Below are 13618 nucleotides of genomic sequence, written 5' to 3'. Positions count from 1 at the left end.
ATTAGTGAGAGTATAGTGGGTGGGTGTGAAGCCACACATGGTCAAATAGCTGTTGTCATGGATGGGAGAACTAAGCCATTTTTTTAGCATAAACCATGACAACAGGCTCCCCTCTCTTAAAAGTAACTCTACCAGCTTAGAGATTTCTTCATTGTTTATGCAGAAAATAGAGTATACCACATTGGAGTGCACAAACTCCTTGAAAATTTGCTCAGATTTATCTATCATTCATCAGAATATGCAGTCCATCAAGTGCACTAGCTTGACGTTGAACTACTTAGCACTTCAGAACAGGTCAGAGGATGGCAACGGCAAACTACCTTCATTAGGACCTTGGCAATAACACCTTCCTGCATCTGCCCCCCTGCACTCAATTCCTGAGTATGGGACCACTTTGACTTGAGTCAAAGATAGCAAAATTTTGTTAAGAAAATGTGCTTCTATATTAGATGACAGAAAGCCTGCTACTGCACAGTGGAAGTTAAATGATTACAATCCTGAATCTGTAATTTGGTAATGGCGGAAGTACGTGTGGAGATAAAAAATTGTAGAGAGTGTAACGAAGGCCTCACTACAGTAAGTAAGTTGGAGTACTTACACAGAGGTGAAGAGACTTATCCAGGATAGACTAGCATGAAGGGTGGCAGTCCTTGGACTCGAGACATCAGCAGCTATACCAGAGAGAGAGAGAGAGAGAGAGAGAGAGAGAGAGAGAGAGAGAGAGAGAGAGAGAAGGTTTTGTGGATGTACACACACATTATTCATGTACAGGTGTGTGTGTGTTTGTGTTTGTCCACACAAGTGTGTGATGGTTAAGATGGAGGATGGGATTTTTGGGGAAGGAAGAGACTGTTTGCCTGTGCTTCCCCACAAGATGTGCTTTTAGCTATGTGAAGATGAGGATGGAGGGTAGCTGTGACAGAAATAAGTTCTTGCTATTCATGTAAAGCAAAAGTATGTCCTAATGCATATTGTGGGATGTCAAACTACCATAAGAAATACTATTTGCAGTGTCTGTAGTATACGGTATACTGTGCAATGTAATTCAGGTGTGCATGCAAGGAACAGACACTGTGGTGATCAACAGGCGCATGAAATGAAAAAAAATATATTTGCAATTGCGCATGCATGCATGTCTGAAGGACATGGCATAGTACACCATATAACACAGACACTTCTAATAGTATTTCAAGCCTAAACAAAGCTGCAACAATCTCACCTTGTGTGGGAGTTAGCAATTGTGTGAGTGCAAGACATAGACACACAATGACATATGGAAGTTTGAGTCAGTCCTGGAAGCATGCTTGGATAGTTGAAGTGCCTGTGATAAGCAGAAAATCTGCATTTGAGTCCCGATCTGGCACAAATTTTTTTTTACAGTAATCAGTTGTGCAGCTGCAGTCTAATCATGTTTACAATTGTGAATATGTTTCTGTCTTACTGTAAGAGAGTTTATATAATGCATTTCTGATACATTACCTTATGTAGGAAGCTTTGTATGCCCTTCAAATCTCAAAAGTACCACTGTTCTGTAGAGCATATAAGTTTCACTTAAATATCTGTTCCTTTGGGTAGACCACATCAAACCCTCATGTATACTATTGTATCATCATCTTCCCTCTATCTCTCAGTTTTGTAGAAACACCCATTAATGTAACTATTCATAAGTGATGTAATTCAGTATGTAGAATTATTTCATTTACATATTTGTTAGCTCAGTTTGCAGATATATGGCAATGATGTAAACATAAAAGCATGGAATTTATTCTTTTTAGAGAGATATCAACAATAGTTTTTCATACTTTCAGGCGTGCACTAATATACACCCAGCCTTTGAGTCTGATTCACTGGTGCACACAGCTACTGGTTGCAGCTGTGATGTCAGTTATACTGGGAGCAATTTTCTTTGATCTTCCAAATACAGACCCTCAGCTAGTACTTGGTGACAGACAAGGATTTCACTATGCTGTTTCATGTGTTGCTATTTGGCCAGTACTTCTCCAGTTGTCACTCGGTAATGTGAGGCGGGAAAGATGGTCAGTGTACCGTGACATACGAGATCACTTGTACAGCAGGCTGATTTACATTGTGACAAAGGTTAGTTGTATTATCTTTTTGCTTAATATGAGAGTACTTTAGCCAATAATGTATGTTCATGACCATTCTCCTAATTAATTATTGAATTTCTAGATATAAGTGTATAGGGAGCTGTGCAATGAGTAGGGACGTAAAAGTAATAGATCTGTATGGCATATAAATGATTGTTGTTGATATTAGTTGGGATTTTTCTAGAGCCAGACATGGGTAAGTTGAAGAATATTGTATTTTACATAGTGATTCACACATACTACATATAGTATCTTGGAAAACTGAGTACTAAAACAAAATCTCAGCAGACGTGAATCATGTGGCAACAACAATAATAATAAAAACATGGTTTTCCTAAAAGCCACAAATAAAAATGCACTTTTCCTAACACAACATCAAAGTTTCAGTAACAGGTTTCATCTAAATAACTAATGAGAAAACAGAGAAAGGGAAAAGTTAAAGAGTAAGTCATGCAGTTCTCTGGCTAACAAGAAATACTGTAATCAAACATTGACCTTTGGTGTATAATGCTGCATTCCTCAGGGTATTTTTGTTACGTCATTACAACTGCAAGAAAATGCATGTTACTTTCACCAGATGTGTGTCACTTTATTGAAGTAAAGCATCATCAGTAGTCTGTGTTAAAAGATATGTATAATTTGATTTTTTTTAGATCGAAAAATAGTTCATTAACAAAGTGTTGTGTTTTTGTTTATTGTAATTTCTCCTTGGTTTTTTGCCTAAATCAAGAAATGCCGCCTCTATTACATCTTTGGTTTCTTTCTTCATTATGCTCTGATAATTGTGGTCTAATTGTACACTGCTTTGCAATACTATGCATTTTTTACATTTAACACAGGACAGTTTTATACTTCACTGTTCACAGTTTATTTTTATATGTCTAAGTGTGTATTGTGTTTTGTAGTGGTGACAACATTGCCACTAGTTTTTCTTTGAGCTATATTTTTTTCTCTCTCTGTAGTTCATTACATGTGTGTTATTCTATTTAATTATGTTACTGTGTATTTAAATACTGTGTAAGACTAGTGAAAGAATAGTAATGAAGTTTTATTTTTGTTTGCTTTTTTTGGTGGGTAGGTGGGGGAGGGAGAGGGAGAGGCAGAGATGAGTGGACATAAGTGCATAGTAGCAGTAAATTTGGGGGGAGGGGGGGGGGTGGGGGTGGGAGATGGTGAAGAATGGAAAAGGCCCTTTTGTTCACCTATTTTCAGGAACACTAGCCAACATTTTCATAAATCATACAAAAATTAATATTTGAGGACATAATAACAAAGAAAAGCTATAACATCATCTATTGGTACAGCTACATAGGTGACATAATGTGCATGATATATGAACCTAAAAATAAAATACAAGTACTACACAAAGGAGTAAATACTATACACTGGTACATAAAGTTCATGATAGAATGTGAAAACACACTCAAATTTCAGACATATACAGAAAATCCACAAGAAGAGATACTATGTTAAATGCAACCTCAAACCACCCACAGAATCGGAAAGAAGTTGCAATCAGATACATGACTGAAAATTATCCCCTTAAAGACTGCTGATTACCAAGAAGAGCTGGTATTATAAAAACAAATAGCATTAAAAAATTGGACTCAAAGAAACACTAGTAGAAAAACTAAACAAAAAAATAAAGACACAAATAATGAAAGAGAACCTAACCTAACCATATCAACACATACAACCTGCAACCAGCCTCCTTGGCCAAGGTTGCTGACACATACTTGCATGGGGCACTTGACCAGGGGGTAACCTTAGTTCGAATCCTGGTGGTGGAAAAAACCATCTGCTAGCACATCTTTGATTTCTTTCTTCATTATGCACTGATAATTGTGGTCTAACTTTATGCTGCTTTGCAGAACTATGCATTTTTTACATCTAACACAGAAAGGGGAGGAGTGGTGGTGGCATAAAGTTTCTGATCACAAGGCTTTTTTGTGCCAGTGTTTTGGTTTAAATACAAACCTCTCTCCAGTGTCACATGAAGTGACATGTTGGATGGGGACATTGAGCCTGGCAGCCCCCTTGGTGCCATTCGCAAGGAGTAGGCTAAGTGCCGACACCGGGTTTCACCCTCTCGCTTCTGTAATCATCACCATCATACAACACAAACATTATACTACAACCCCCCCCCCCCCCCCTCCCACACACACACACACACACACACACACACACACACACACACACACACACTGCCAACACACACACACACAGTACATACATGTAGTATTACAAATGATGTAATGAAGCATGTTGTAAATAAATAAAAAATAAACATACAACCTGCACAACCACAAAAAATGGCATACAATGACCTACCACAACAAATTCACACGTAAAACAGGTAATATATTCAAAATACAAGGCATAAACATTGCTTACAAAACAAACAACTCGATACAAAACCAGACAGATACCAAAAGTCTGGACTCTATCAGCGTAGTTGCAGAGACTGTGAAAAAATATACATTGGGATGACAGGCAGGACATTTGACACAAAATATAAAGAACATGGCAGAGCACTGAAATACGGTAAAACCATTCAACATTTGCATACCATCTTAAACAGGAATACCGCAGACCAAATGCTATTGAAAAAGGTATCAACATTGTAAGAATCAGTAAAGACAGACACCTCCTCCCTTTCAAAGAAAATTTCCTTATACACAAAACATTAACACAAAATAAACATTTACTCCATAACCAAATAAATATTGGAAACCAGATACTATAATTTTCCATCCTTCACCCTCTCTCACTCAACAGCTCCCCCCCCCCCCCCCCCCCCCTCAACATCAACAGAATCTTTTCACATTTGGAGGAGAAAGTTGGTGTTTGAAATTTCATGAGAAGATCTTGCCACAATGAAAAACACCTTTGTTTTAATGATTTCTATGACACTCTCCCTCCTACTTCTCTATAATCCAAAACATGCTGCCCCTTTCTGAACTTTCTCAGTGTACTCCGTTAATCCTATATGGTAAGGATCCCATGCCACCCAGCAGTACTCCAAAAGAGGATGAACAAGTGTAGTGTAGGCAGTCCCTTTAGTAGATATGTTTCATCTTCTGAGTGTTCTGCCAATAAAAAGCACACTTTGATTTGCATTCCCCACAACATTTTCTGTGTGTTCTTTGCAATTTAAGGTGGTTATAATTGTAATTCCTAGTTATTTAGTTGAATTTATATCCTTTTGTGTCTTTGTCTTAGGTCCAGTGCCAGCCACTGCTAATTGCTTTAGACTCTATACAGCACTTCATTGTTATGTGATTGATGATTGTTGTTGCAAGATTGTGTAAAAAATAGTGTACAGTAAACTGTGTAAATACCATGCTTTACATGCTAGCAACGACACAGATTGTCTGCTTGTGAGGTATGTGAATTACTTCATGATGAACCTACGTTGGCCAAAAATGATATAATAGGTATTCAGCTAGATTTTTCCCCAGAACTTCCTGTTGTTAGACCTGCATACTGTGGATGAGTGTGAAAACTAAGTGGCTGCTAATGCCAGTGGATAAGGATTTTGACTTAGGGATGAGAAAGTTATTGATATGACAATTGCTCTTGAAGGATAAGGCATAACATTAAAATATACAATTCACTATCATGATTAAAATTAATTTGAAAATCCAGATGAGTTGTACATGTATCATAATTAGCTCTGACATGTGCTTCTTTTAACAGAAGATTAACTCACTATAAAATGAGATTATTCAAAAAATCCTGAATCAGTAAGCTATTTGAACTTCAGACTGTTCTCTCCCAAAATTAGCAAGAGTCCTAGTGCACCTCTTGTGCCTGTATTCCATCTAAAACCAAACTGCTCTTCAGCTGGATCTCCTCCATTACCTGTTCCAGGCTTTTATTAATGATACTTAACATCACTGTGGTTGCATGTGAAATGAGGCTAACTGTACTGTGCTCACTGCATTTCTTGGTTGTTTGTTTGTTTCGTATTGGAATCATTAGTATTGTCAGAAAGTCGTATACTTCATTACACGGCCTCAGTATTTCTCTTATGCCCTCTTGGTTCAAACATTTTAATATTTCTCCTGGTTTTGTATCTGTACCTATTCATTTCCCATTTTTCATTGCAGCTGTTGTGCTCTGTACTTTGTCCATTATGATTGTTGATACTTCCTCACCATCATTTACATTGTTTTGGATTCAAGTTACAGAGTTGTTAGTTTGTGATCTGTATAATATAGCTCTTTTAAATATTCTCCCCATCTCTGTACTATGTCCTTACAGTTTTTGTATACTATATTTTTCTCTTTACTGAGAATTTCCATACTAATACTTCCAGGTCTGCAGCTAGCAAGCATGCATGGTGCAGTCATCTGCAAGTTGTTGCTCAGTTAGGCACCAACAATGCCTGGCACATGGGTTATGAGGCCATCCTCAGCTCATACAGGCAGCTGATGGAAGCAGCGAAGGCTGCTGCCATCATGTGTGGGTTGCAAGCAGAGCTAGAAATTTGCAACATTGTTCCCTCAGTTGATCGGGGTCCTTTGGTTTGGAGCCAAGCGGAGGGTCTCAACAAAAGGATCCGTTGACTCTGTGACTATCTCGACTGCAGATTTTTAGACCTGCATTATCAGTTGGGGATTTTTGGGACTCCCCTTGACAGGCCAGGGTGCACAACAGAAAGGTAACAGTTAATCAGGTTGTATAGTACTTGTGGAGTGCATGTGAGGTTTTTTTAAGGCTAGGTGGTAGTTTGAGGTACTATGATGAACACTCAACAGTCGATATGCAGCAAGGGAAGTCAGAGGATGATCAGAGTAGAGACACTTCAACTGTCAAAATTTTGTCAGTAAATGGTCAATGTATTCATTATAGAGTACCCAAATTTACTGCTGTCCAGGAAAGTTCTCACACTCAAATTATTTTCAGGACCAAGAGCTGGCTGAAACACAATGTGGATTGCTCTGAGATATTTGGCGAGTCATGGAACGTTTATTGGAAAAACAGATTAGAGGCCATAGGAGGGGGAGTTTTCATTGTAGTTGACAAAAATATTGTCTCTTTTGAGGTCGAAGATGAATGTGACAGTGAAATTATCTGGTTTTGTATAACAGGTCTAGGTAAAATGAAGCTAATTGTTGGATGTTTTTACCAGACCCCCAATTCTGCTGTGATAGTTCTAGAGTAATTCAAAGAAAGTCCATAGTCTATAGTGCATAAATACCCAAATCATGCAATACTAGCTGGAGGTGACTTTAACCTACCAAATATACACTGGGATGTCCATGGATTCATTATGGGGGGCACAGGCAGGCAGTTGTGCAAAATAATTTTGAAAATTACTGTACAATACTGAAATTCAGTATTTTTGATGGTGTGCGGGAACAATAAATACAGAGCAAAACTTACAACTATGACTGGTGATTCCATAGTTGGATAATTTGTAATATCAAAACACTTAATTTTTTCCACATCTCTTACACGAGTTTTACTGCTGTCAAGACGCAAGGCTTATAATCACTTGTAAATGGCCACATTTCAGTCTGTTGACTCAAAGATCAATGAAGACATAATGCTGGTCTCACCATAATCCACATTATTTCTTGCCTCTGTACCATCATTGGCTCCATTTCATCACAAGTACTTTTTCAAGGTCTGCAAACACTCGAGTTGGATGACACAGGTTCTCCTACATATTTGCAGTGTGTGTATCATGCTGAGTATCAAGAAGATATAACTCATTCAGCCAACTCACAAGTACCAGCAGTCTATACTTTCATGAACAATGTTGTAATGTGATTGAGTCCTGCTTGACTTCGTGCTCAGTCCAAATTTCAGGCAATTTTTTGTGCTGTATAATGTACATTTTTAAATTGTAGATCTGTGCTATTATATTAATATAACCATTTGTCCTGAATATTGTTGTGTGTGTGTGTGTGTGTGTGTGTGTGTTTGTGTGTGTGTGTGTGTGTGTGTGTGTGTGTGTTTTAGTGAATCTGGTATGTACAACCTTAACTGAAATTTGTTATTATTTTTGTTTAATTCTGTTTAAAAATGTATTCTGAAAGCATTAATGTGTTTTTGTTGGTTTTTGGCAGTTCATTTACAACATTCCCGCTTCAGCATGTGTGTGGCTTGCGTACCTAATTCCAGCATACTTACTGAGTGGCCTACAGGATCAGACATATGAAACACCTACCCTTTACATTTATTTAGGTAAGTTGAAACACACTTCACTCAATACTGGTTACCAATTAAGATAACATACAGCAGGGGCAGCTCACGGTTTCCATACTGGGGAAGGCTGTGACATTTACGTATCGGAACTAACCTACACCTCGGTCTATGCTGCAAATCAGTCTGTGAATCTGTCTGTCTGCTGTCTGTCTGACTGTCTGTTTCAGGTGTGGGAGTGACACTATCATGCACTAGCAGTATTCATTTCATCTTTTTTCAATTTCATAATTCACGACTAGAATAATAGAAAAAGTTAACGTCAAGATAAAATCTATAGGTAGCATATTTATCTGACAATGTCACTTTTCTCGACACTTTATTACACCAAATCATACTAGAAAATGCATTTTGGAGAGACCCTTAATGCTGTGCATGTTAGCACCACTGCATGCTTAATGGTTTTCAGCTTTTCAGTTCTGAACTTGAGATATTAAATGGTTTGTGTGTGTTCAGTACAGAGCTCAAGGAAGCAGTGATGTCTTGTACCGTTATGGTGATTTTTGGATGAATAAATAAGTACTGATTTGCCATCAACTCCGACAATGACATAGAAAATGCTCTTGCAATTTGTGCACCCATATTCTCTAGCATATCCACGTAATGGAATATAGTCACTGCTGAGAGAGAGTGAGAGAGAGAGAGAGAGAGAGAGAGAGAGAGAGAATTCTGTTAAAGTAACAAGAAAGTCCCAGAATTTTTTACAAAGTGCAAAGGTGAATCAAAAAACTCACTAGGAAGCGGTACATGAACCCATGACATTTGATACTACAAGTCCACATCTCTGTCCACTACAATACCATACACTGGGGTGACAAAAGTAATGTGTTAGCAATATGCACATACACAGATGGTGGTAGTATCATATACATGAGGTTTAAAATGGCACTGCATTGTCAGAGTCATCATTTGTACCCAGGTGAATCATGTGGAAAGGTTTTCAACATGATTATGGCTACATGATGGGAATTAACAGATCTTGGATGTGGAATAGTGGATGGAGCTATATGCATGAGACATTTCACTTCAGAAATTGTTAGAGAATTCAATATTCAGAGATCCACAGTGTGAAGAATGTGCCTAGAACACCAAATTTCAAGCCGTACCTCTCACCACAGACAATGCAGTGGCTGATTCCCTTCACTTAATGACCAAAAGCAGTGACATGTGCGTAGGATTGTCAGCGCTAACAGGCTAGCAGATAAGCAACAATGTGTGAAATAACAACAGAAATCAATGTGGGAGTTATGACGAATGAATCCATTAGCTAATTGCAGCAAAATTTGGCATTAACGGGCACTTGCAGCAGACGACTGATACGAAGGCCTTTGCTAACAGCACAACATCACCTACAGTGCCTCTTCTGGGCTTGTGACCGTATCGGTTGGACCCCTGATGACTGGAAAACGAAAATGGTTATGCAGACCATTTGCAGCCATTTATGGACTTCATGTTCCCAAATAATGATACAATTTTTATGGATGACAATGTGCCATGCCACCAGGCCACAGTTGTTTGTAACTGGTTTGAAGAACATTCTGGACAATTTGAGCAAATGATTTGGGTACCCAGATTGCTCGACACGAATCATATCAAACATTTGTGGAACATAATCAAGAGGTCAGTTCATGGACAATATCCTGCACCAGCAACACTTTCAGAATTACAGATGGCTATAGAGGCCGCATGGCTCTGTATTTCTGGAGGGACTTCCAATGACTTGTTGAGTCCATGCCATGTCGAGTCCATGCCACGTCGAGTTGCTGCACTACACTGGAGGAGGTATCCCTTGACTTGGCACCTCAGAGTGATTTCAGTGACCGAAATACCTAGCATCTCCAACAAACTAATATCACCAGGCAAACTATTAGTTGCCCCCTTAAAAGAGGACACTGGACAAATTTGAGCACTCTAGTTGGTGTGGAATTCATAAAAAAAATGGCTCTGAGCACTATGGGACTTAACTTCTGAGGTCATCAGTCCCCTAGAACTTAGAACTACTTAAACCTAACTAACCTGAGGACATCACACACATCCATGCCCGAGGCAGGATTCGAACCTGCGACCGCAGTGGTCGCGCAGTTCCAGACTGTAGCACCTAGAACGGCTCGGCCACCCCGGCTGGCGTGGAATTCATACCAGGCAATGATGTGACCCATCCCTGCTGACATAAGTCATGGCGGCATAGTGATGTGTGTGTATTTTGTATGGAATCATTGCAATCAGATGGGTCAATTTGGAGACATGACAGAATGGTGGAAAGGAGCTGTCACATTTAGATGTGTCTGTGGCAGTACCATGAATGAAGGCATCCAGTTTCTTGGTATATGAACACTGACTGTCCACCATGTCTGCAAGCAGTAGTATTCCACTTGCATCCATGTAATAAGGTGAAAGAATAGTTGTTGCAAAAAGGCAGGACCAGAGGGAGATGCCTTGTCAGTGAAATACAATTTTAAATCTGACAGGAACTGCAGCACATAAAGCTGCACATCTACAATGGGCCAGACAACATAGAAACTGGACTGTAACTAACTGGCTGTATGTAGTGAGCTCATGTGAGTCTCTGTTATGCATTTTTAAAGTAACGAAAGGTACCAAGTGCACTAACAACCCAGTGAGAAATTTAAACTGCTATGTGTGGAGGGGGTAGTTTAGATCTGTGGTGATTCGTTGTTTTTTTGGGGTGTTAGTAATATCATGACTTGGATCTACTCATCCAGGATGCTGGAAATATGAACCAGAATGCTTATTTTGATCTTTTTTGGTGACAAAGTTTTAGAACCAAGTATGCTGTCCTGGACAGTGAGTATTAATCAGACACAAGGGTGTCATATGAGTGCTGCATGAAAATGTGACTGGACCATTCTTATTCTCTACATACATAATTGATCTGATAGACAGGATGATCAGCAATCTGCAGCTGTTTCTACATCTACATCTACATACATACTCCTCAAGCCACCACACAGTGTGTGGTGGAAGGTACACTGTAACACTACTAGTTGATTCCTTTCCTGTTCCACTCACAGATAGAGCAAGGGAAAAGTGACTGTGTATATGCGTCTGTATGAGCCCTAATTTCTCATATCTTATCTTTGTGGTCCCTATGCGAAATGTATGTTGGCAGCAGTAGGATTGTTCTGCAGTCAGCTCCAAATGACGGTTTTCTAAACATCCTCTGTAGTGTCCTTCGAAATGAATGTCTTCTTCCCCCCCAAGGATTCCCACTTGAGCTCCCAAAGCATATCTGTAACACTTTCATGCTGATCGACCCTACCGGTAACAAATCTAACAGCTCGCCTCTGAACTACTTCAGTGTTTTCATTCAATCTGACCTGGTGTGGATCCCACACACTCAAGCAGTACTCAAGAATAGGTTGCACTAGCATCCTGCATGCAGTCTCCTTTACAGATGATCCAGTTTCCTAAAATTCTCCCAATAAACCAAAGTCAACCATTCTTCTTCCCTACAACAATTCTCACATGCTCACTCCATTTCATATTGCTTCACAACGTTATGTCCAGATATTTGAATGACGTGTGACTGTGTCAAGCAGGATATTATTAATGCTGTATCTGAACATTAAGGGTTTGCTTGTCTTACTCACCTGTATTAACTTACATTTTTCTACATTTAGAGCCACCTGCTGATCATCACACCAACTAGAAATTTTGTCTAGGTCATCTTGTATCATCCTACAGTCACTAATCTTCAACACCTTCCTGTACTCCACAGCATCTTTAGTGAACAACAGCAGATTGCTGCCCATCCTGCCCGCCAGATCATTTATGTATATAGAAAAAATATCAACTGTCCTATCACACTTCCCTGGGGCATCCCTGATGTCACTCCTGTTCCTGATGAACACTCACCGTTGAGGAGAACATACTGGGTTCTGTTACTTAAGAAGTCTTTGAGCCTATTCCGTATGATCATACCGTCATTAACAGTCTGAAGTGGGGTACCATGTTGAATGGTTTTTGGAAATCTAGCAGTAGTATGGAATCTGTCTGTTGCCCTTCATCCATAGTTTACAGTATATCCTGTGAGAAAGTAGCAAGCTGGGTTTTGCACAAGCAATACTTTCTAAAGCCATGCTAATTTGTGGACATGAGCTTTTCAGTCTCTAGGCAATTTGTTATATTAGAACTCAGAATATGCTCTAGAATTCTTGAGCTAACCAACGTTAAGGATATTGGTCTGTAATTTTGTGGGTCTGTTGTTTTACCCTACTTATATACAGGACTCACCTGCGCTTTTTACCAATTGCTTGGCTCTTTGTGCTGGTGGAGAGATTTGTGATAAATGCAAACTAAGTAAGGAGCCAATGACGTAGAGTACTCTTTGTAAAACCAAATTTGGATTCCATCCAGCCCTGGTGACTTATTTATTTTCAATTCTTTCAGTTGTTTCTCTGTGCCAGGGATGCTTATTACTATATCATCCATACAGGACTCTGTGCAATGGTCAAATGGTAGTACGTTTGTACAATCCTCTTGTGTGAATGATTTCCACGATAGACATGGAATTTAAAACTTTGGCCTTCGTTTTGCTATCTTCTGCTGCCAAGCCAGACTGATCAATGAGTGACTGCATGGAAGCCTTAGACCTGTTTAGTGACTTTACATATTACCAGAATCTTTTCAGGTTAACTGACAGATCTTTAGCCGAGGTATGACAGTGGAAGCTGTTGTATGCTTCATGCATAGATCTTTTCACAGACGTGTGAATCTCCACTAATCTTTGACTGTCATCATTTGCGTGTCCTCTAGTGAACCAAGAGTTCAACAGCCTTTGCTTCATCAACATTTTCTGAATTTTATTATTAAATGATAGTGAATCTTTTCCATCCTTAATTCACTTACAAGGCACATACTTGTCCAGAGCACAATTTACAATGTGTTTAAACTTTGCCCATAATTCCTCTATGTCCATCATTCTAGAACTAAATGGTTGCAGTTCATATTTACCAGATATAGACTGGGAGACTTAAACGTTTATAACAGGTGGCAGGGACAAAGAATCCAGTGAAATTTTTTTAAGTGCATTATCTGTTATGCAGTTAAACAGTTATGTTTGCAGTTAAACAGAGAACCGACTCATGGCGATAACATATTAGACCTTCTGGTGACAAACAGACCCGAACTATTTGAAACAGTTAACGCAGAACAGGGAATCAGCGATCATAAAGTGGTTACAGCACCGGTGATTTCAGCAATAAACAGAAATATTAAAAAAGGTAGGAAGATTTTTCTGTTTAGCAAAAGTGACAAAAAGCAAATTTCAGAGT

The 13618-nt window shown here is 39.1% G+C and overlaps 1 protein-coding gene across 1 annotated transcript in view; it reads left to right on the top strand.

Moving 5' to 3' along the window:
- Positions 1 to 13618, top strand: part of LOC126471210 (ATP-binding cassette sub-family G member 8) — a 329035-nt gene that overhangs the window by 280094 nt on the left and 35323 nt on the right. The window contains exons 13-14 of the mRNA XM_050099326.1: positions 1809 to 2097; positions 8189 to 8306. Coding sequence (XP_049955283.1) covers positions 1809 to 2097; positions 8189 to 8306 — 407 coding nt within the window. The remainder of the gene's footprint in view (positions 1 to 1808; positions 2098 to 8188; positions 8307 to 13618) is intronic.

The sequence above is a fragment of the Schistocerca serialis genome, chromosome 3 (genome assembly GCF_023864345.2).
Source record: "Schistocerca serialis cubense isolate TAMUIC-IGC-003099 chromosome 3, iqSchSeri2.2, whole genome shotgun sequence".
Lineage (NCBI taxonomy): Eukaryota > Metazoa > Arthropoda > Insecta > Orthoptera > Acrididae > Schistocerca > Schistocerca serialis.
This window is presented reverse-complemented; position numbering and strand designations above follow the sequence as displayed.